Source organism: Platalea leucorodia (assembly GCF_965183815.1).
Source record: "Platalea leucorodia genome assembly, chromosome: 2".
NCBI classification, from domain to species: domain Eukaryota; kingdom Metazoa; phylum Chordata; class Aves; order Pelecaniformes; family Threskiornithidae; genus Platalea; species Platalea leucorodia.
The window spans coordinates 41,516,310-41,542,216 of NC_138824.1; the positions used below are offsets into that span (position 1 = coordinate 41,516,310).

At 39.4% G+C, this 25,907-nt stretch overlaps 1 protein-coding gene across 2 annotated transcripts in view; it reads right to left on the reverse strand.

Annotated features, from left to right (window-relative positions):
• PCDH9 (protocadherin 9) overlaps positions 1 to 17,545 on the reverse strand; it is a gene marked incomplete at both ends in the record, with an annotated part of 688,753 nt that extends 671,208 nt beyond the window's left edge. For both annotated transcript variants that reach the window (XM_082337652.1, XM_082337651.1), the window contains one exon: positions 14,510 to 17,545. In XM_082337652.1, the coding sequence (XP_082193778.1) occupies positions 14,510 to 17,545 (3,036 nt within the window). The remainder of the gene's footprint in view (positions 1 to 14,509) is intronic.
• Positions 17,546 to 25,907: the final 8,362 nt, after the last annotated feature.

Here is a 25,907-nt window from a genome sequence, read left to right on the forward strand (position 1 = left end):
TTCCAGCATATGGTGTAATTGGAAGCAGCAGCCAGCAGGTATCACATGTGAATGGGAAATGTCTCTGACTGAGTAACTACTGACTGTGAACCAAATATGTGGTCTTGTATGTAGGTTTGTGGGGGAAAAAAAAGAAGGAAAAAAAAAAGCATACTGAAAAGCAGAGGATCCTTAGATGGGTGGAGCATCGGTGCAGCATATGAGCAAGCAAATTACCTAGAAAGTTCAGAAATAGAAAGTACAAAAAAAAAAGTCATTGAGTTTAGATCAAAAATTAAGAGACGAGACAACAGTAAAGGAACATTTTAAAAGGTATAAAACAACCGTTTATCCAGATTGCTTACCTAAAATAAACAGCAAATCTTAAAGGTGGTTTTAAAGGAATGATAACCCTTCAGTTGACAGCAGTCCAAACCTATGGACAATTTCAGGAGATACTTTAACAAAGGTGGGAGATGTACACTGAGAAGTGCATTCTTAGGAGCAGGCAGATTCAAACTACAGCACAAAAAAAACGGAGAAGGCAACTCATGCTCAGGACTGCTCACCTTGCTTTGCAAAGGACCTGGCATTTGTTCCTATTCTACTCATTTATTGTCAAGATGGAGTAGACCACGGATGAAATGTTTTATTCTGGTCATGCTTCCCATAAAGCACTGTGTTTTACTGAAGTAAAAATTGAATACAGGCACATCTATACCATCACCATCACAACTTAATGGCTTGTGTTAAATTAATGTTTGATTTTGATATTTCCTATTACTCCACTTTGGGGGGATGACTGAGTTATAAGCATTGTATACAGCTGCAATCATTGATGCAATCATGCATAGTTTGCAATATGGTAGTACCAACATTGAAGAAGGTGTGAAAATGCATTGGAATTATACCAGACGGTAATGCAAGCCTGGCAGGAAGGTTTAGGGGTACTGCTGCTAGTATCACCAGGGATAAATGTGAAAGTCCAACAAGGACTTTACTTCAGCCACAGGAACAAACTGTATGGTTTTGCCATGCAGTAGGGCAAAGATTCCCTTTGCATCACTTCAGAAATGTAAAAGGACCTAGAATAAGTACACATGTAATTCATATCCTCAAAGGCACCTTTACATTGCAAGACAGTGTAACATGATTTTACACTGAAGTAGGTAATGCAGTATAAAATCCTGCTAATGATAAGGTGTTGTAGTTTCACCTATACATAGCCAGTTGAGATCAACCCCAAGTGTATTGTTCAGGGCTGACCTCGACCAGCGACATCAAGGTACGAAATACCTGCTTCTTGTCTCCACAAGGATTTTACATTTAGACAGATACCTCACAACAGCAATCTTTATGTAAAACACACCTTTTTTTCAGTGAAGAGAAAGCCTTAACAAAAATGAGAAAAAGGCACATCATGTTTAAAGAGTAATGAGTGTACAGCACAGTCCAAATGTAAATGAGATCAAGTCTATCTCAGTCAATTGAGTTGTGCAGAATAACACAAAACCTAAATTCCTCCTTTTGCATTTTAAAAGATTTCTAAGAGCAGCAAAATTTACAGAAGAAAATGTCAAACAAATTGGCTTCACAGATATAAAAAGTCATATGAATTTTTTGTGTTTATAAGATTGCATCTTCTGGTGCAAGAGTTAATGCATTTTGTGAAAGTTATTATGCCATGGCTTATAAGCTTCAGCTGGATGTGGTGGCAGTTCAAATTTCATGACAGAATGCTAACTTATCTTTGCTATTGAAAAAACTAATGAGGTGGTAAATAGTTGCAGAGCCACGTTACATGCAGTGATATGCAGGTTTGGCGGGTTTCTCATTATCTCTGTAACTGTATACACGTAAAAGTAATGAAAACCCAAAACAGGCAGCAAAAGCTTAAGGCTTTAAAACTGGAATAGAATCGTGTTAGTGTTTTCTAACAGAAATACGATAAATTTAAGCAATCTCCAAAAAAGCCCCTCGATATTTCAGCTAGGGTTTGCTGCTAGGTCTAAGGTCTCATGGGCAGTGCCTGGGTGAAGATCACAATTAAGCTAATATAGCCAATTTATTCTCATGCTGGTTTTATTCTAGTCAAGGCAATGGCATAATGTTAAGCAGTCTTAAGGCTTCTCTTTGTTATGCTTGTTGCCTATGGCTTTTAATGGAAGGTGGTATCGGAGCATCCCTATCAGACTCCAAATGTCATGAGCAGTAGCAAGCAGCAGCACACAGTGCAAAGGGCTCTCCTGACCCCCAACTGTCTTTACTGAGGACAGCAGGAAGTAGGATATAACACTCTTCAGTTGCTACAGGCTTCCCAAAATGAACTTCAACAATACTGAATACAAGCTAGACTTCTATTTAGCACTAGGACATGAAAATGTTAAAAAATACCAAGTGTGAGATAGTGAATGCAGAATGTTTTTTAATGTGGTCACCACTGATCCAAAGAGTGAAAGTTCTGAAATTGGGAATTACTTCTGTGACATATTTATGACAGATAAAAATCATAAATGGCAACAAGAAGCACTTTGTCTGGAGCTGATCTGCACCATCTATAAAGCGTCTTAGTAGGCATTGCATGAAGCTGCTCTGCTGAAAAGTGCTCAGCATGCTGCTTTAAACAAGCAGACTCAAGGATCACTGACATTCTGTATATCACAGCAGCACTGCCAGCTTTCTTATTAAAAGACTAAGTTTTCCTACAAGTCCAGACATCTACGCTGAGCTTTTAACCATTTTGAAATGTAAAGATACATAAATATTTTCATCTCTCATCTGAATCTCCCTTTCAAATTGCTGAATTCAAGAAACACTATCCAGTTACTGAGTTGCAATCTCCAGTGCTCTGCTTTGTGATTTACATTTTTTGCTGTTGTTTTCAGAATCAATTTTCTATCATAAGTCTCAGTGAGATACCACACCTTTTACAAATTGTGAATGCATTATGCCATCTGTGAGAAAAGTATGAACAATCTTATAAAAAAAAAAAAGACAAGCAAGCAAAAATATGTTAAAGAATTATTTTGTCTGCTTGTTTTAACTATGACAACTATGGCTACAAAAATAGCTGGTGAAATCCAGCAGGCTAGCTGGTACTACAGTATTGCACAGTACTCCAGCAGCAATAGGTGAAAATAGATACAGAGGATTTTGGTTGTGTATGTCTATAATACAGATATTAACTCCTCTGAAGGAAAATGATTCATACAAGCCATTATACCATACAAAACTACTTTCACTCTTCCATAATGCACTTCTAGGATGCCTATATAATATAAATCACAAGTGAATCAGATTTGGTCAGTATTAAAATGCAGGTGCATAACACTACAAAACCAGACATCTCTGTTTATCCTATACCTGCTTTTAGTACTTACAAGTCCACTAAATTAAACATACTTCAGATTTTGACATGCAACTTAGGGCCAGATACATTTACTCCCTCAGTTCCACCTATAACCAGAAGGAGTTGTCCCAGCTAACATCTCTGCAAATCCACAGTTAGGAAGTTAGGCCCCAGTTTTTCCTCTGCCAAACCTTCAGCTCAGTTTCGGAATCCAAATGTAGTATGCCACCGAGCTACAGAGGGAAAATGTGTGATATATATTGCAGGAATGGATTTTCTTCTCAGATTTGTATTAATAACTACAATTCATTCCAGTTTGATTCTTTTAAATCTACTGGAACAAGTCAAAGCAAGTATCTATCTAGTTTAGAAAGTGTTTTACCTCCCATATTATGCTTCTATCCAGATATGCTTCCAAATGCTTCGAATCTTTGAATCTTAATGAAACCAGTCAGTTCATTAAAAGTCCTTACCTACAGCAACGTGTGGTTACAAGTTGGGTGTGCTACAACAGATCATACACAAAGTGTGCCACTTCTCTACTGTGATAGTATTCATTTGAGGGGAAATCTCAGATTTCTAATACGTGCATGCATATGTTTTACGAAAATAAGCATGCTCAGAGAATGAAAGAGGAGATTAAAAAGAGAAACAAGGAAAGGACAGCGACAATATCTCATAAAAGAAAGAGATTTATTTAAGCATCAGCCAAATGACACTATTTTTCATATCATTTATAGTGGAAGCTTGAAGACTAAAATACTTCACAAGCCATTAGTTTCTTGGTACTCTGTGATGGATTAGAATATTTCTTAATCAGCTGCTAAAGCACAGAAGAAGACCAAAGCCTAGACTTGAGCAAAGCTGTGTAAAAGTGAAATCCAGGGATGTTCAGCAGGGATGCTATCCATAGACACATCACAGAACCACAGAAGTGCATCAGTTTCTTAAAACTCTTGAAAAGCACCTACGTTTTGACAATTTCTTAGTCCAGAATTTGAAAACATCACATTAAGAAACAAAAGTTCTGATTTGTAATCAGGGAAGCAGATTAAAAACCCAAAAATGTTATGAGATTCAAATTACTTGCCGAAGGTTCTAAATCACCCCTCTGCCTGGAGGAGGCGCTATGAAAACCTACACAGTCCACCCAGAAGCGGTCCTGCTCTACCGGTTAAATATTATGGACTGCGTGAGGTTTGTTGCAATGTATTAATTCTGTAGCAAAAATGAAGAAAAGCAAAAGTAAATGTATCTAAATATCATCCAAACAATATATTTTCATCTCATTCACATGAGATTGATATTCACACAATTCATAGCGCTAGTCACCTATAGCTTCATTGTCCACCTGAACTGTACCAGTACTCTCAAAATGACGGCCATCAGAAGTCAAGACAAACAGGACTGGGGTGAACCAATGGTGGCTTCCCTTCACTATATCCATGTTTCTTATCTGTTTTCACAGTATAGACAAGCATTGCCATTTTTAAGTTATTGCAGTTTGAGAAAGAAAAAAGGGGTTGTAAAATAAAAATAAAATGCCAATCATAGTAGCGGATCACCTATCTTGTCTCATTTTGTATTTCTGCTGATTGACAACCTGGTGCTCTTGTAGCATACAAAGGCAAAAAAAATCAGGCGTTCATTTCAAACTGAAATGTTTGACAGATGTAACAGCTTTCTGAAATGAAACTGATGAAATCTCAAATAGGAAAGTCCATCTCCTGTACAGGGGAGAGATTAAATTTCAACAGGCAAGGTTTACTGTCCTTAGACAGATGCAGATTTTATTTGTTTTTTTATTTATCTGGCAGTTGTTAAAAGTATGGGAGATGACTAGCGCTTTGCTATTGGTGCATAGTCTACCTCCTGATGCTCTGGATGCCTCAGACTTCAATATGATCCATGTTTCAGGGTACTGTTGTCACAAACTGAAGGCAATTTCAAATTCTTTTACTGGTGGCACTAGTACTTCACTGATATTTTGACCTGCATTTTTGAAATGGTGAAAGTGACACAATCTGACAAGTGACTGAAAATTCATACTGCTATGGACACATACCTAAACCAGAGAGGTAAAAGAAGCATTTTTACACTATAATGTGAATGGCCAGATGTGACCGAGGGTAGAGATCAAAAGATTACAACTTCCTTTTTCTCTACTCATATTCACAGAACAAGGTATCAAGGAACATGCAGCGCTGAGGAAAAACAGAAATACTCAGCACAGCACCAAAACAAAATAACTGGTGTTTCATTGCACCATCTTCCTAAAATAGACAGCTGTATGAATGGCCAGATAACAATTTAATAAAAAGTCAGTAAGAGTCTTTCTGTTGCTTCGGGACCCTTTGAATTTGAGCCATCATCTAAAGAAGACTTTCCCAAAGGCAACTGTGCACATTATACATTTTTGTTCACAAATAATACACTATTCAAATAATACCTTTTCTTTAAGAAATACATACCCTTAAAACCCATCTCTCAACTTCAGTGAGAAAACTGGATTGGATCATGCTCTTCATTGGTAAAGTGAAGAGTATGGATCACACTGGATCATACACTTCACTGGACCATACACTTCACTGGTGTGGGATGCATCGCACCCAACTGTATCCATCAGCTTTGGCAATTAGTTTAAACCAGCATATTTTCTTCAGGGTGGAGTATATCATGAACCCCGTGAAGCAGATGAGATTTGATGTACGATTAGAAGTTAGACAAGATGAATCCCACCATAATGTCAACAGAAGCAAAATCAGGTACTGTGTGCACAGGCGCTACCAGCTAAGTATACTGTTGAAAATTACACAAATTATACTTTTTGTGAACATCATTTACAGAAATTAAGCTAGACCCACAATCAGAAGTTGGGCACCTGAAGCAATCCTAATGTTCAGATATATTCATTACATGCTGCAAGGAGAGGGACTGGCTTATCAAGAGTATTCCCAAAACCTATCCCACTGAATAGAAAGGTACTAAAACCAGGGGTTAAATATCACTCCCCTTCAGGCTCTGCATCTTATTCTACACAGGAAGGAGGTGTTCTCTTAAATCAAGATTCACGAGTCTGCACCCTTTTCTGGAGCTCCTAGACCCCTTCCTGTAAAACCAAACTTTTGTTAAAACTTTCTTCCAAAAAATACTGGTAGGAGAAGAGAGAGACTCACATAAACCTCAGTGGTGAAAGTATTCCACCATGAAGTTCAGTAGCAAATCCTTTATTTCTCTTACGAATTCTGACTGAACACTCCCTATAAATAGGTCATATATAGAAACATATGTATCCTATGTCTTTACATCAGAATGTCTTTACATCAGATGTCTTTACATCAGAAACACAATTGCCTCCGTAACCCTATGCATTTTGAAGGAGCACAGATTATGAGGCAGAAATTTGCATCTATCAGGTTTAGTCATTTAAGAGATACTACTGCTAGCTACCAACCAACAAGAGACTATAAGAATGGCAAATACTATTCACAACTGAAACATGGTCTTCCTCTTACTTTTTTTGGCATTTTAAAGACTATATGACCATATAAGGCATAGGCTAAAGTAGCTCATTTGATCAAAAATATTGTACAGGAAGATATTTAACAATTTATAACAATTAAGAAAACCAGTCACAGAATTTTCTTACTAGTAACACATGAAAGCCTAGGAGGGACTAAGAATATCCTGCAAAATTACAAATAAAAGTAGTTGTATCTAACACTTAATTTGGCTGGAAGGAATGAGGGACAATGGACAAATATCAGTCTGAGGCTACTAAGTGTTCTACAAATCAATATCAATAGCTATCCTCTTTCAGCTATCAGCCAATGAGAATATCGAGTTTAATTTTTTGGAGTGGGGAGAGGTTGCTATTTTAAAATGCTACCTAGATCTTGTTTCTGTGAAGCTGGGGGAGGAAACAAAGGAAGGGAGAAAAATCTGACAGCTGATCCTCCACATTTTAGCAAATTCAGCTCAAAATAAAATGATTTTTAATTCACTTGACTCCCAATTATTTTTACATACTTTTTAGATTTTGGAAATATTATCTCAACATCATCCTATTACTTTTGTAAAGAAATTAACATCAGGAAGAGCTGCAGATGGCATAAATCAGCAGATTTACCCCAGTTTGGATTTAGCTTCAAATGTTCAACTGTTACTCTAAGAAAGGGCTCCTTATATTCCTCTTGCAGCAAGAAGTGTGCATATTCCAGAACAACTTTCAAGTAATAATACTAATATTTGTGCACAAAAAATTCAGTGTGGCATTTCACAAAAGAAATGGCAAAGCTACAACATCAGCTCATAGGAAACTACAGACACTACACACCAACAAATCCTGACAAATGCTGAATTACTCAATTTTCTCTCTGTGCAACAGAAGATGCAGGAAAACCCATGCCAAGACTTTAAAGCAAATCTCCCCCACAACTCACTAGCTGCAAAAGAAACAACAAGAAGAAACAAAGAATGGGTAACTTTTGAGACTGGTACCATTTGGACACCTTAGTATGACTACAAATCAGATTTTTAACCACATTTCTCTCTATTATCACACATAATTCATGGTACTCATGAAACTGAAAACTAAACTGAGAATGCAGGCCAAATCTTTCCAAGATTTGAAATTCCAGATTCTTTTAGTAAGATCAATATGAATTTAATATCAAAATTATAGTGGCCCCAATGCTTCCCTGAATCCTTAGGGCCTAGGAATAATCTACACATGGTTTTGTATGGCTACAAAAATGTTGCTATACAAAACAATTTCATTTATTTATTTATTTGAAGTTTTCATAATCGCATGACCAAGGTAATAGTGCAGTAATACCAATTTAAGGTGTCTTCTGTCAGTAACAGCTATTTCTGTTTCCAGAGACAGTCTATAGCTCATGAGAACACAATCCATTACAACAAAATTATTGCAACTATATTAGAAGGAACTCTTTTATATGATATTTTAATTATAAGGGAACGGTTAAGATGATATGCATTTTGCGTCTAGACAAGCACTTAAAATCTCATTTAGGTAAGATGCCCCTTATGTTGCAAATGTCCTGCTGAAAGACACCAATGGAAATGAACAAAAGATGCCCCCCTCCCCCTACACTTCAGTAAAATATGATAGCGTCCATTCATTTCTTATCTACAGCCTGGGAAATCTTTTTCCAGTCAATGGAATTTATCTCATGTAAACCAGAAATGAACTGATTAAATGCCCACATTAGTCTATCGGGATAAATCATTTTACATACAGTGCACAACAGGCTGGAAAGTCAAAGCAGTAATAAAACAAGAAGAAAGTAATATATGATTTTGTGCATGTTTGTTTTTCCTTCAGCAGAGACATGGACATTACAGAATGTAGGTGAAATGGCTGCACTTGAGTAGCAATTGAGGAAACTTCTGAGTATAGATTTTACAGACCACCATGATATTTTGTGCGATAAGTGATACCAAAAATTCAGCTATCATCACCTGTAATTCCTGTTAGACCTTTCAGAACACAGTATGTCCATTTTGTCAGTTATATTCTTTATGTTTGGTGCAATTCAATGCTAGAGTAAGAAGATACAGCATCTCGTGAAATAAACAAAACTTGAACTCAGCTATTCTTGAACTGTATTTGCCTAGATGAGGATTGGTCCATTAGGTATTATGTATCTGTCCTTGTACAGAATATGTATAGATGAACAGTTCTACTGCAAAAATAAGAATCCTAGAACTGATGAAGCAGTCTTACTGAGGACTTGAAACCAGCACTTCAGACAGGTAGACTGTGCCTGTAAAGAGTTGCTGAATGTAAATGGGTCACAGTTTTCATATCTTTAACATCTGCTGTTTATACCCAAGAAAGCACATCAGGGGCAAGAAAATTAATTCCCCAATTGCTGTCAACCGAGTTAGGGAACAGCAATAAACAGCTTACTGTAAGCCTGCAGCTACAATAAAATTGCTGTCAATAAAGTGTGGCTGATATGGCTTTGCTGTGCTAGAAGAATAGATTCTTTGGAAGTGAAAATCTGAAATGGAAACTAAAAAGATCCCCCCTTGTTCCTATATACAAAAGAACATTATCACAAAATTCCAAAAGCATTAAACTCTCAGGATCCAGTTCTCACTCCAGTGTGTGGCCCACATTTATTAGCATTTCTGAAACTTTGGCTTTTGCACATTCAGGACAGATGAGACCTCAGTGATTCTGATAAAAATCTTTTGCATGGAAAACGTTTAAAGAGAAATGAAGCTTGCTAAGCTTTTACTGTCTGTATCTGTGTACAAAAAATGTTCCCTAGTCTAGTTTAGCATTTCTACTGTCACTATTGAAAATGGTATTATAGCTTAGGGTTATGTTCAGATTTCCATTATAACCCCCAGTTTTCACATGCTCTTAACTTTCTGAAAAATTCTTCTTTTCAGCTGAAATTTTCCATGCTTGGTCTCAGCTCAAAGATGAATTTCTTTAGACAGTTGAGCAAAATCCGTTAACCTATTTTTCAGTTATACAAGGATAGAAAAAATACACTGTACATTTTAACCATTTCTAATATTTTAGTATAGATATATAAATATATAGAACTAAAAAACAATTGAATTTTACATGCAGACATTTTTCCAGGTGACTAGTCCTCACCCAAGACTAATATCCATGCTAACACATAAAACAAATTAAGCAGAAAAAAGAAACAATGGAATTGTATTTTTTTTATACGAAGCGGTAAAACAAGGCCAATAAAAATAATACCACGCACAGAATTATGGAATGCTATGGTTACAGAATTTTAATATTTGCAGGTGATGTAGACTCCGCACTGCTGTTCCAATGCAGATTTCCATCAACTCATGCACCTTGAAATTGCCACTCTCAGCGTATCAAATTAAGAGTCATTAATGCTTTCGGCTTTTCTTTTCTCTTACATAAACCCTAAAGTTACAAATTTAAACACTCCAGAGTTAGATAACATCAATTACATTTGCCACAGAAAGCTTAAGTGATGTGCATTGATCAGCGGGAGCCTGGCTACTCATTCCTTGATCAGGCAAAAAGTCCATTGACTGAAAAAGGAGTAAAGCAAGCTCCATAGGGCTTATGTTATTGACCGTAGATTAAAAATATACCTTAGTATGGAATGTATTTAATGTGTCAGTCAAGCCCCAAATCCTTAATTTCTGCCATCAGAGCACAGAAATAAAAGGATAGCATTAACATATATTTAGCTCTCCTGAATCTACTAGAACTGTGCACATTTCCAAAATTTATAAATTATCATCTTGATTCAGAAAAGTGCTTAGAGTGTGCTTACGGTTGTCTTTCTTGAAGACATCTGAAGTCATTTGGACTTTAAGGATCTGCTTCAGTCCCACCACTTTAAATGAAAGTTAAGCACATGCCTAAATGCTATTTGATTAGGAATGAAGACTGAAGGTTTTTCTCATAACCCATACTGATACATGTTTTTAAACCTGTGTTATTTGTCACTGCTGTACTTCAAATCTGATTAAATGAAGTAGTTATCATTTAAAACCGGGATAACCATGGTAAATTGGCCCTAATTTCTTTTATTATTTAATCTATTGTTAATCTAATGACACTGAGTGGGAGCTTTTGTCTGTTTATTTGCTTTTTATAAGAGGTCTTTCACACAGAAGAATAAAACATGTCGTCTTCTACTGTATTTCTATGTAGCTGTTTGGTGTAGTGACTTACTAATTTGAAGTGCATTTTAAAGTTCAATCAAATACTGAAAAGAACACTGATTGAGAAGCCTGCATAGATTTCAGTATTCTTTATGAGTCATAACACTGATTCTGGAAGCTTAGCTATATAAGCTGGTGGTGTGCAACATCCTTTCCATACTCCTAATTATGTGAATTAGCATTTAGAACAATCCCAAGTTCAAGTATTCAAAAATGCTCTTTTCAGAGCATCCACCAGGTTTACTGCAAGATAGGCACTTGAAGAAGGCTTTGGTTTTTATACTGGGTACTTCTGAAACATCAGCTTGTGAAATTCAAAGTGACATGTGAAGACTTAACCACAGAATTTCCACTAAATTTACTGACGATTGCACAGAAATTGCCCAGCAAAAAAAATACTAAGAAATTTGTATTGAACAATCTATTTTTGAATGTTAAAAGCTTACTGACTTAGGACCCAGTTCTAACAGATTTCTAGGGCCAAGCTCCCATTAAAAGTAACGGGATTTTGCTTGAATGAACTCCAAGAGTGGACTTCAGTCTCAGCTCTCTATTAATATTAATGTATCTGCAAGATACATTGCATGTGTATTTACCTTGGACTGAAAGAAATTGTAAGTAAAAATGGAGGATGCTAGTATTTCTTAGATATATATTAATCCTATATTTCTTCTTTCCCTATCTTAACATCCTCCACAACAATTCCTGAACCCTTTGCAAATCACATAAAGAAAACTTGCCAAATATATAGGTAGCTTAATAAGACTGCTAACATTAGATACAGAGAAAATAATTATGTTAAATCTCAAGAAAACAGTACAGTGGCACAGAACTACATATCTCTTCCTAAAGGAATTTTAAAAAATGTTTTTCAGATACTGTGGCATTAGCACACACTACTATTCAGTAAGATTTTTAAGTCTGAATACTTTGCTTAAAGGCCATACTCTATCACAAATCTTAAAAAAGAGCTATGAAAGTGTATTTAACTTCTGTGCCAATGAATATTAGCTAAAATGCATCCTAATTTCAGAAATTACAGACAGAATCATAGGAAGGCTGCTAATGATTACTACCATTGCTGGCTATACTCCTCCAGCCAAAAGTGATAAGGGGGCATACAAAAGTTACGTCCTGTAACACTCATCATTGGGGAAAAAAAAAAAGACACTATCTCCCTCCCCACAGAATAAAAATGCACAAGCTCTGTTTAGATAACTGTCTACCTAAGAAAGGGTTATATTTTCAGTTACACAAAGTATTACAGCTTTTGCAGGGAGCGATCCAAATCATATGAGTATCTGCTGACTTCAAAAAGGATTCAATAAGACATCAGTGGAATTTGAATCATGTCCATATGCAGGTACAATGACTGATATTATTATTAAACTGAAACCAGTATATTTTATGTAATGAACACAGGTAACTCTGAAAATACTGCCAGTAGTTTTTGTTTGTTTGTGGGGTTTTTTCCTCATATTCAATTTCACTGTGCAGAGCTTATACATTCTGTCAGGTAAATAATTTTTTGGGTCTTAACTGCCTCTAGATACTGGGGGGGGGAATCAAGTCTGAGTTTCCTAATAGAGTTTGGAAAGCTAATTCAAGCTAAATTAACAACATCTCAGAACAGAAAATGAATGTGTGGGTTGGGGGTGTTACATTTTCTAACTACAACTGGGGAGAAAACTTCAGCTGAGTAACCAGAGATTATTCAGAGCTCTTCTATAAATTTGTTGGGTTTTTTTTTTAAATTGGTTCTTTTTTTAACTTACGCTGACAGTATGTATACGGTGCTGTGTAACAGCCTGAAGACGGCTCCGGGAGTATACCCTTCTTTAAAGTCCTTAGAAAGGTTAAGGTTTTGTGACAACCTTCTGTGATGTTTTCAGTGTCTTGTTGTAAGTACAAGTTGTTTTAGAGCAGTTACTTTAGCAGAACTGCCTCAAAAGTGCTTGTTTTATTCTTAGCATCTTGTTAGTGTGACACCTTACAGACACCCAAAGTCAAGACACAGTTCTGGGAACGTCACATTCATCTCAGATAAGGCTAATGCAACAGCAAGAGGATGACTTTATCCTAAACTTGGCTACTGTCAAAATCTTTTTGCAAAGACAAGCCTGAATGTGTCTCACTTGATTCTCTAAGATTCATATCCCTAATAAATTCAGACAAATCACCATAACTTGGAGGATACAGCGCCAGCAGGAATACGAGCGAGACTCCTAACACCTACAAAGTCGGTGCAGCGAAAGCAAAGCACTAAGGAAGCTGCCTTGCAAACACGCAAACCTAACTACTGACCACTCCAGTGCAACTATCATTAAATAAAAGGTTCTTTGGCTGTAATATCAGCTTGATCTTTCCCTCCCCCCGCTTTTCCCAGCTACTGCAGGGCTGGCACCAGGCCAGCGTAAGCGACGTGGTACCTCAGTGCCATCTACAGGCTACGCTGACACGGTAATTTAGTGGCAAAAGACAAGCACCAATAAAATAAATTAGACAGCGCCGCATTTAAATCTTTATTAGCAAGGAATTATTAGACCTAAGAAAAACTAATGCTGGATTTGGTTGAAATATGAGTTTCTCAGCCTCCTAATCCCTCTTCATATGGCGTATTTCACAGTTTAAAATGAGTTATGACAGATCATTTATGCATTACTAAGATGAGAAAATATTTACAATGGGCTGACTTTTTTTTCCTGCATAATTCAGATGTATTCAGAGAATGCATTCCTTTCAAAAGTATGCTTTGGCCATTTTTTTAAAATATGCAACAAACTGTCTATGCGATACCAACTTTAATCTATTACAACATCATAATTGTGAGCTCAAAACAGAGGAAGACTTCCGTATGGCTTAGTTATATCCTACCAACCAACCACGTGCTTCACAGATGAAGTAGCTTGGAAATTCAGCTGTCTTTATTAGGGAAAAAAATTAACCCCTTTAGTAACACTAACTTAACAAGGTTCCAAATCAGCTTGAACTATACAAGAAACTCAAGCCAACTCACTTCGAAATTTGAAACTGAATGTACTTCAGTCTTGAAAAAGTCAAATTTTCTGACTGAAATTTGGCATATAAGGAAACAGTTTTTCTTCTACAATAACTTTTACATTTGGACAGTCAAATAGTGGGGAGAAAAAAAAAAGTCTTTTTTTTTTCGGTTTTGTTTATGCACATGCATGTCCACATGCATGGATGCATAACAGTACTTTAACAATCAGTATTCTTTAAAACCCGAAGTATCAGAGGCATTTCGCATATGCATGGTTAAGCCCCAGGTAAATGATAAAGGGGTCAAGGTTTTGTTTTGGTTGTTTTTTTTTTTTTTTTTTTTTTTTGTTCCCCCCGTAATATAAATAAATTAAATTAGACTGAAACAAAAAACCCCACAACACAGTGGCACTTTTAATACTGGTTGATCGGGCACTTGTATGCAGTACTTATAGACCAGTAAAAGTGCTCGTTTACCTGTCTGGTGTGTAAGGGGCCCTTTGTCTTGAAGCCTCCTTGGGAACTGCACTCTGAGGCACTGAAGTGATCTGAACTAGTGGAAGAGCGTTTGGAAAGGGTGTCACAACCACCAACAAAGGTGTTGTCCAGCGGGAGTTCCTGAATCACATGGTGCTTTTTCATTGAAACTGGAGTATCAGGTTTGAGATGAAAAGCAGACTGTGGAGAGGCAGATTTGTAATGCTTGGCAAGATCGGGACTGTTAGGCTTAAAGGTTGTTGGTGGTGCTGTGCCCCAATCAAATCTTCCTATACTTTGCTCCTCCAGCTCCGCTGGAAGGCTTATTGTCCCGTTGATAGGTTCATGAACTGCATCATCAGGTTTGGACTCCTCAATGGTCACAAAGTTCAAAAGAGAGCTCTTCGGAGATTTCCTTTTCTTCCTTTTCTTTTTCTTGTTTTGCTTGTTCTCTTGATTGGGAGACATCCACTCAGCACCTTGCTTGCTCCTCTGGGCGGCTTTGAATCTGGATGCATGTCGACAGCGAACGAGAACTGTGACAAATATCACCACTATCACAACCATGGCACCTGCCACAATAGCGATCATGATCGTGAGATAGTCCTCGTTTTGGTAGGGTTGGCTACTGTCCCCTATGTTCCGGTCCAAAGGTGTTTCCATAGTCCTGCGTATCAAGTCATAAATATAAGAGGCATTTCCAGCAGTATCATTTACATACAAAAATACAAGCACAAGAGTATGCAAGGATTTGGGATAACCCAAATCACTTATGTTGACAACTAAGCGATGCAGCCCCACATCATTAGGAGTTGGTTTTTCTTCCAGAGTGATATTACCTGTCACTGGATCAATCCGAAACAAACCCTTGTTATTTCCACTTACAATTGTGTACTTAAGCTCGGCATTCATTCCAGTGTCTATATCCACAGCAAAGACTTCAGCTACCACCGATCCTGGAATTGCTGAGAGTGGCACTAGCTTAAAAGAAGTATTAGAAGGTGGGTAGATGACAACGGGGCTGTTATCGTTAACATCCATGACGTTTATGGTTACTTTCGCTGTAGAAGAGCGAGGAGGTTGCCCTCCATCCACTGCCTTAACATCAAAGGTGTAGGAGCTCTGCTGTTCTCGATCAAAAGAAACATTGGACTTTATAACTCCAGAGTATGGATCCAGCACAAAGTTTTCATTGTCATTCAGGATGGAAAGGGTCACCGCTTTATTTTCCCCGGCATCCGCATCGGTCACAGTGATCACCCCCACCGTGCTATACTTTGGTAAGTTCTCTGATACAAAAAACTGGAAGTGATTATGAGTAAATTTGGGACTGTTGTCATTTTCGTCCAACACAGTAACAATTACAGCTGCTTGACTCTGCAAAGGAGGGGTGCCATTGTCTCGGGCTGTAACAGTGAAAATGAAACGTTCCTGCTCTTCTCTGTCAAAAACTCTGGAGGCTGTCAAAACTCCTGTCTTTCGATCCAGATCGAAAAAGGAGGCATTAGGGCCAAGCTGATAAACAATGTCTGCATTTTTCCCACTGTCTTCATCTGTGGCACTAATAGTTGTTAAGTATAGACCACGCCGGTTGTTTTCAGAAACTGACAGCTCAATTACAGGCTGGCTGAAAATCGGAGGGTTGTCATTTTCATCCTCCAGTTTAACTCTTACCAGGGCAGTCTGGTTCAAACTGGGCTTGCCAGAATCAGAAGCAACAATTTTAAAGCTGAATTCTTTGGTGCCCTCATAGTCCAACAAGGAAGAGGTCTCTAACAAATACTGGTTGTCGTAAACCGCCTTCAAGTGGAAGGGGACCTCTCTCTCAATGAAACAGATCACTTTGCCGTTCACATCAGTGTCCTTATCTGAAACTGTAATTAGGGCAATCTTTGTATTGACGGGATCTTTCTCAGATAAGTACACTGTGCCATTGATGGGACTTATTATGTACCTGAGGTCTATGTTAGGAGGGTTATCGTTTACATCAGTGACATTGATGGTAACAGTTGCCCGAGCCGGTGTAGAGCTACCATCACTAGCCAGCACTGTCACTTTGTGAATAGCAGTCTCTTCTCGATCTAAGGACCTCTGAACTGTAATCAGCCCTGTGGTGTTGTTTAAAGCAAAAAATCTTTTGGTTGCAGGGGCAACTTGGGCACCGAAAATATATCTGATTTCTGCATTGCTTCCTATATCTGCGTCTGTAGCATGAAGCTGAATTACAGAAGTGCCTACAGGGGCATTCTCTGGTATATGAACCTCTACTTGACTCTCTTTAAACACCGGCCTGTTATCATTGACATCACTTACTGTGACTTGCAGGATGGCTGTGCTGGATTTCTGGGGGGTACCTCCATCCTCCACTTTGATTTTCATCACGTAGGTGTCCTTCTGCTCTCTGTCCAAGTTCTGCTGCACGATCAGCTGAGGCCATTTCTCTCCTTCTGGAGTTTCTACAATATCCAGTCCAAAGACACTCTGCCCATTTAACAACTCGTAGTGCTGCACACCATTGAAACCTGTGTCAGGATCTGTTGCTGATGGGATTGGAAAGCGACTGTTGATCAGAGTGTTTTCTGGGATGGAGATATTGATGACAGGGGATGGAAACATAGGTGCATTGTCATTAGTATCCTTTACAATGATTTTTATTTTGATCAGCCTAAAAAAGTCATTGGGGAGAATCACCACTTCAAGTTCAAAGAAACACTCGTTTTCTTCTGCATAGGAAGCTCCAGCACAGAGTTTTTCTCTGTCTATTCTGTTAGATGTCGTAAAGATTTCCCCAGTGGTACTGGACACTTTGACCAGAGGGGCATCCCCTGCTTTAGACACCAGTCTGTAGACCAGGCTGGCACTGGTCCCCGTGGCAGCATTGATGTGAGAAATGTTCAGGTCCTTTGGTATGTTCCCTATGGGTACGTTTTCAGGCAGCTCTTCTCTAATAGTGTAAATAAGTTCTTGAGCTATAGCAGAATCCAGCCTTAAACAGGCAATCAAAGCGGCCAACAGGTAAAAATCCCTCAGGTCCATGATAATGTTTTTATTCTCTTTTCCCAGATTTTAGGAATTAAAGGTTTCCAGAGAGGAATGATGCGCGATTTGCAAGAGGAGGCGTGCATGGACTGCAGGATGCATTACATCTCATTTCTTATTTGGAGACAGCACTGTCAACACAACCACACAGAACAGCATTATTGGTCTTTTAGGCATGACAAATCCACAATCTCCAAATACTACTTGTTTTTGCAATGCACACTTGCAGCAGTACATTTTCCTACTGCTCCCTTTTACAAGCAATCCTTCTGGACAAATGCACCAATATCCCGTTGGCTGCATTTGCACAGAGCAAGAATGGAAATAACTACTTGCAGGATTAAGGGTAGCTACAGTTTCGACACGTACTTTCTGAATAATTTCTTGGTACACCGTGTAATCCGTAACGTGCATTCCCCCTCTACCCTCCTCCACCCAGCGATTTGGTGCAAGTAAAAAATCTTCCCGCACTACTTCTGGATTCTAACTGCTATGTCAGCTGCCAAATGTAATTTGTTGTTTGCTTCCATACATATTTTTTAGCTCTTGCAAACCAGATTTTTCTCTGCTCCTTGTGCCTTGCATCCCCCTCTATAGCTATCGTACTGGGAAATAACCACCCGGACATGCTGCTGCTGCAGCAGTCGTCACTGGCTACTTCACATCCCTATTAACTGATGAGACAATAACAGGACTTACAGTTTCTTACACTCTCAGCTCAATGTTTCCTCTCCAGATGTTGGATACTTCTCCTTGTCTTTAATAACCGTAAACTTTATGTGTTTGTTTTTAAACACAATATAAATCAGGAGGCTGGAGATTCCAAATGCAACTTAGGAGCAGCCAGCATGTTTACAGAAGGGGGGGGCGAATATATTTTCTGATGACGAGAGGAGGAAAAAAGGTGCAGCCTTTCCCCATTGACACTGATCTCCCTTCAGGATGTTATTAGCAGCTGCCACACATAAATACTGCAGACTAATAATGCAGGTGAAAAAAAAAAGAAAGCGACAGACTTCTGTTTGCATGCTCTGCTAACCGCGGATTATCCGGGTGCAAGGCTGCCAGCACCTACAGTTTGGCAGAATCAGGCAGACCCTAAGCACTAATCTTATCTGCATTAAGCTGCACGGTAGCTGATGCCCGTGATTACTTCCAGCAGAGTGATGCAGGTAGGGATGCAGAGACAGCGAGTAGGTGAGCATTTGCCACCAACATCTACTGAATCTGAAACACTGATTCTTTCCCTAGATAAATATACTGCGTGTTGGCTTTTTTTTTTCTTTAAATGAAACGCATCACAGTGTATGGGTAACTTTGCACTTACGTTGGTTGTCTACCTTTGACGATCTGCTGCAGCTAAGCAATGATCTATTCCAGCAGATACAGCACAATGCATCTGGTAAACCACCAGTTTTGAAGAAATCAGCAGCAGCCAAACGCTTCCTCCTTGAGATATGTGTTGCTTCGGGTTGGCAAATTAGCAACTCCAGGGAACAAATTCACAGTTCTGTCGTTAGTCATCCTCTCCACGTTTCATTTCTATTAAGCGGCGATCCTTCGGGTGTTTAACGTGCACGCAACAACCCAAACAAGCAGCAAGCAAAAATCCGGTGCACTTCTTTAGACCGGGGGTATTTTCCACTCTGCACTGCACACAATTTCCATCCCTCTCTCAGCAGAGCAGAGACAGCTACATGAAGTCTGCAACTTCTTACTGGAAATGACAAGAGTTGGTCTGGCGGTGCTTCTCTCTCCCTCTTTCTCTCTGGGGTGATAGTTGCCCACAAAAAAAAAAAAAAAAAAAAAAAAAAAATCCTAATAGGTTATTGCTTTAGTGACGGGAGGAAGCGACGGCGCTTTCCCTCCTCCCTCCCAGCCTCTCTCCCTCACACACGCTCTCTCCTTCTCTCTCCCTCTGAACTGAAATTCTTGATATAACTCTCAATAAGCCCAGAGGGAGGGTGTGAGCGGCGCTAAGCCCCCCCTCCCGCCGCACCGCATTGGCCCGCGCCGGCGGGGGCGGCGGATGGCGGAGCGCGGCCCTGGCATTGGCCGCCGGGCACGTCGCTCCCCGGGCCGGCCGGGCGGCGGGGGCGGCCGGGCGGCGCAGCGCCTCCGCGCCGCGCGGAAGGGTGGGGCGGGGTGCGCGGAGCCGCGCCGCGGTGGGGCGGGGGGGGACGGGGGACGCGGAGGCAGGCACGGTGCGGGGGTCGCTCCCGCGCCGCGGGAGGGGGCGCAGCGCTCCGGGGCGGGGAGGGGGGCAGAAGGGGAGCGCAGCAGGGGTCGGGTCGCCCCGGTGGGCGCGGAGTGGGGCAGAAAGGATCAACGGGTTGCGTGTAGCCCCGGGGTAATCCGGAAAAATAAGGATTTGGTGTGAGTTTGGGTTGGTAGTGTGCTTTTTGGTTGGTTTTTTTTTTTTTTTTTTGCGGGGGGGGCGCTCAGAGCGCGCTCCGTCCCCCTTGCGCGGGGGAGCGGGAAGCGCCGCCGCCCGCGGTGCGGTTACGGGTCCGGCGCGGAGCGCGAGTGGCCGCGCAGCTTCCGCGGCCTGCCGCGGGGCCGCCGGCCGGCGCCGCGCAGCGCCGGAGGAAGCACCCTGCCCGGCCCTCCTCCGCGCGGTTCGGCTTTATATTTAATACATGCCTTTTCATCTATAATTCACGCTGCTCTGACTCCAGCCCTGTCTCGGCTCCCATTTACGCCTGCACACCTTTCTCCTTCCCCTTCCCGAAGGGTCAGCCGAGATACTTGCCGAAGGAAGGAGAGAGCTGCTCTGCTGGTTTGGGTTTTGTCTGCTTAAACATTGAACTGGAAAACATTTCTCTCTGTGGTTTGATAAATAATAAAAGTGATCATTTCGCCTTCCCCGTACATGACACAGGTAAATTATCCAGCTAGCCACAAAGAAGCGTCGCATGCCTGGAAGACAGTGTAATAAAATGCCAATGTATTAGGATATGAGTGACCTCAAAAGTGTGACAAGAAGATGATTATAGTGCATTATATATAGTGCATTATATGTAGTGCCTTTTTCAACATTTTCTGAAGCATGAATGAACCTTCATTTGACTGTGCTTTTATTGCTTGCTTTTCTCGGCTTGAACTTGCGAGCGGTATGACACAGTACCTATCCAATTTAGTATGCCCGTGTACGTGGTGGCCACACTGGCTGCTGTTTCTGGTGAAGTCTTTGAAATACATATGCATGCAAAAAACAAAGATAACATCAGCATTTGACTTTTTCTGTACACGGTACTATATCTAAATAATTTACACATTTTCATTTGATAGCATTGGCCAGCTAAAGATCCAAGTTCCTACCTTGAAGATTTTACATTTTTGGATGCAGGTTCCTACCTTTAGACTCCCGTATGCGTGTGCACTTATGATGCACTGTTAACTAATGGTGGAAGCTGCTTGTATCTGTCAGAGGTCAGTAATTTGCATGGCTTGGTTTTGTGTGGTACATACTGATAAATGTACATATCCTTGCTAGTCATACGGATGCAGACACTGCATATGTGAACATTGCACATCCTGTAGTCCCATGATAGGTAAAGATTAAACACTTAGTTTTGCTGTGCTTTGTATTTGTGTCCAAAAGACTCCTGTTACAGATACATGCAGAAAAAGATTGATCCTGGTTTTGATGACATCAAGTAATGGTAGCAAACGGAACTGAATCTAATAATAGTTTAAGAAAAATGTTCATTATGTAATACAGGAAGGATGGCTAGAGCCCCAGCATTGAAAGTCAAGCAAGTGACATGAAGGAGCAACCTTACTGCCAAACCACTTAGAAAAAGAATTCTGTGAATGAATTAAGTATGCAATTCTTTCATCTTTTAAAATACAAAGCAGAACAGCCATTAATAAAGAAGATAATTAGAACTACTAGCATTCTGTGTAATGCAGTCTGCTTCTGAAATACGGCGTGTTTATGTACGCGTTAATAATGCACACATTTTTCCTGACGCTACTCATATCACAGCAGTATGGCATCACAGACGTTTTATAGCCTCATTCTAGTAACATCACAGACATATAACATTCTTATTCTAATCACACCATAGTCATTTCAATGTCACATTGTAGTCACATCACATAGCCTGGTAATAATTATTTAACTTTATTGCTAAGCTGAATAGTTTTCTGTTTGCTCAGGGATGACTTTAACTTGTAGTCAGAACTGATTAGCACATGCTCATAAATGAGCTCTTCTCATGTACACAGGGTTAGCCTCATGAAAAGTTAGGAAGAGAAAAAAAAAGTCAAATTTCAATGAACTAGTGGCTGTTGGAATTAAACCGAACACAGTCACAAGTCACAGTAAAAGAATATTTTTGCCGTTTTCTGAAGTTATTTTAGAAAGCCAAAGATGTTTACGCACGGTTCTGTCATGTTAATGTTTATGTGCTCGCTTTCAAGTGCTGTAGTTCTTTAACTAACCATACATTATTAACCTCATGGAAGAGGCAGGTCTTTAGACCGTAGTGTTTGCACAACAGATTGTAAAAGTGAGGCCCAGAGTACCAAAGGGGCTAGAACTGTCACAATTGCTTCTAATAATGGGAGAAAATGAATAGAAAGGGCTGAGTTCCTGAGCAGGAGTCAGAATCGCCCAGTGCAGCATTACGCCGCCTCTGAAATGCGAGGAACTGCTCTGAACCATTTCCCACGTTCACTTGAGTAGACATGTTTTATCCTCCAGTAAATGTTTATTCGCGTGCTCTTGTATTTCAGAAAACTACAGTATTTGATGTTATGCTCTCCTCAAATGCAGCTGTGTACTATTATTTATACTTTTCCGTAATAGTCTCCTTTCTTTACCATGATGTATTAGGCTTTTGTCCGCATATAAGAACACTGGGCTCCTAATCACATCATAACCTATTAAAATGACTTCTGTATTATAGCATATTAACTATACATCCACATCATTGCTTGTTATCTTCGCCTCCATATTATTATGTATCAAATTCTTTTCCATATCATATTTGACTTAAATTCTAACATGCTAGAAACTGACTCCAATTATTCTGTACTAGCTATAGTCAAATTGCACTAAATGGAATTGCTTACATTGTATCATACTGGCTACAGGCTCACACAATACATTATACATGAAAGTGATTCACATTATGCTTAGCTAACTAAAGACTTTAATCTTGAAGTGTTGAGCATAAAATGCTATCATTCTTCACTGAACTGGCTCTGGTCACTTGATCATTTTGTACATGGGATTGCCTCTTACAGGCTGTTATTATTAAAGCAAAATGGCTTTTCCTCTCCTGCAGTTCTACCACTTTCTATGGAGACCTGATTCATATGCTAATGAACAAGCTCTTTTACTTCACGCCATCCCACCGCCAACAGTGGAACCTGACATATAGTGTACCTATAGTATGTCCCCTTCAGTCCAGCATAGCAAAAAAATGTGTTATAAATATTTTCTTGTGTGTTCAAATAGCAGGTTATGTGCTAGCTATTTAGCAATCCTTAATATTATCCCTGGAGGCCTTGTTTCTTAAATGCTGCTTAAATCATTAGCAAATACAGCCCCGATCCCATCTCCAATAGGAAATATTCAAGGCCAAATTGCCCGTTCTGCCAAGATCTTTCAGGGTGTTCCTGATGTTGTTGTCCCTGGAAAGGGAAGAGGCTTGGAGTTCAGTGTAGCAGGTAAGAAGTGAGGACCCCACCTGCTATGAATAGTGTTTAATCCATGAAGTAGTCCACCTCCACAGGGCAGACATTTTCTCTGCTCAAACTAGCACTGGCATTGCTCTGTCCTTGACTCGGGCTTCTGCCACAGTTCGGTCTCATGGTAACCTCAGGAAATCCAGTTCTTACAAGAAGTACTGGGCCAAAAAGTGATGCATATCATCTGCTGTGCTCCTAACCCCCAAAACTTCAGGGAGTCTATGAAGATGAGAGAGGAGAATGCCACAAAGGCAGGAGCAGCGTATGGAGAGGATTGTGGAGCCTGTTTTCTGCATATCCTTACAAGCATCTTTATCCTTACAAGCATGCTGCTTTTATCCAGACATTATATACCTAATGGTTTGGATTTCAGGAGCTTGCTTCAGAGTTGCCTTCTCTTGTTGGGTGTAGGGATTGAACCTGAAGTCTTTATTTACATGAGTAGTTCAAATGAAGTCAATACAAATATTTTGTGTAATGTAAACCATACGTAACTACGGAATTTCAAAAAGCCAGGTAATTGAATTATAAATTATATTTATTTAACACAGTCATTTTTATAATTTCAAAATTTATTTAATTGGAAAAGGAAAAACACTTAAGCAAACACTTCAGTACTGTACTCTTAAATAAACAGCAATAGCTAAGTCAGTTAATGATGAATAATTTAAGCCGATCAAGCTGCTGAGATGGGGCAATAGTTGCAGAATTGGGCCCTATTAATATGTTTTCCATCAGGAAAATAAACTCAGTCCCTGGATAATAAAATCACAAAAGGGGCACGTGACGACCTTTATTCCATTTGAATGGCAGAACTAAATTTAACTGAATTTGCCATTTTTTTTTTGACTGACAAAGATTGCAAATGTCAGTTCATGGCTCTGAAGGGTCTACAAATGCACAAGCTGAAAACTGGCATTTTGCAGTTCCAGTGTTTAATCCCTGTCACTGTACAATACAGCAAGGTGCCGAACTCCCATTAATTATTGCTGTTTACTTAAAGGTACAGATTAACATACAGACTTGAATTGTTTGCTTGAAAGTGTTGGGTTTTTTTTCTCCCTCACAGGGCTTTATTAACTATTTAGTAAAACAATGAAAATCAATTTGGATATGGCAAAAAGAGAATAATAAACAAGTGTCGTTTAAAATGCAGTTATTGGACCACTTAAAAGAGATATAATTACATGTGGCACAAAAAGAAAAAAAAATATTTTATTCTTTGCTACCCTCATGTTATTTATTACAATGGAAGTAGCTGATGAATCAGAATACAGAAGCAGATTCCAAACAGTGTGCTTTTGCGTAAGGTGAAAATATTCCAAGACCTGCAAATTACCTGTTGTCTTATTGATGCTTTATTGTTTAAAAATAGGAGAAGGAAAAAAACAGAAAAAGAAAGGGAGTCTAAAGGTTTTCGGACAAAACAATGTCTGAAGAAAGCGTTACTAAAGCATTTTTATTTCCATCAAAACAGTAATGTAAATCTGATTGATGGAGTTATGCTGATGCAATGTTGACAGGATCAGAATGAGACCCAAAGCATGGAATGAGACCTCCTTCAGGCATTTACTTTGTTTTTCTGCTTTCAACTTCTGACCTGCTCCTTGCTTGCACAGAAAATAGAAAATGCTCAATTTAAATCAATATATATACTCACACTAACTTGCATTAGTGAGATTGACATCTTTACATCCAGATTTGAACCTAAATATCTTCTGTTTTTCAGTCCTACTCTGATGTCAGTCATGCCTCACCATTTACAAAAGGTTACTAAGGTAGTGAAGCTTGATTAAACTCTATGTGCTCTGGGGAAAAAATACTCGTTTGACATAGACATAGCTTCATTCTTTAAATTACAGATAGGCAGGCAGACAGAAGACTAATTTCTGTTTAAAAGCATTGTGCTGTTATGATTGCTTCCTATTTCTAACACTTTGCTTTTCTTAACATTCCAGTTAAACCAAGGGATCTGAGGTTTCAAGGTTTTATCTTTTGGGGGTGGTACGTTTTGCAATATGATGGTAGAAATACTGTAACAGCTACACCCTTTCATTGAGCAGATTATGCCCATCTATTTACCATGCATATGCACTAAACGGAAGAGTGCATATTCCTGAACTGCATCCCTTTTCTGTGCCCCAGTGGCATGGCTGTGACTCTCAAAGAACCTTCGTTCTTCAGGGCTTGAGAGCCAAAAAAAGAGATGGTGCGTGTCTTCCTCCTATGGGTGGCAGTACCCCAACTTTGTACATGCCACCATGTTCTGGGGAAGTACTTTGATGTAATTTTGGCTTTCTGGAGGCTGATTTCTCTCTGAGCTCCTCTTGATGTGGAAACCAGAATTCTGCAGAGTGCCCATGCAGAGCGGAGCCTGAAAGAAAGGATTGATCCAAATGAAATTCGTCTCATTAAAGCAATGGGGGAAAATTACAGGCCTGTGTTTGGTATGCATTCAGGGAATAGGAAATGTCATGAAATATCTTCGTATTCATTTACATTCTGTTCAGTATCCTAAAAATATTTAGATTCTGGACAAGAGAAAAAAAATCTAAAAGACCCTAAATCCACAATTTGACTTCTCCATAGATTTTCACTGTTCCATTCAGTGACTTATTGGCCAGGTTCCTTAGGTGGAAGTTACTCAAAGTCTTAA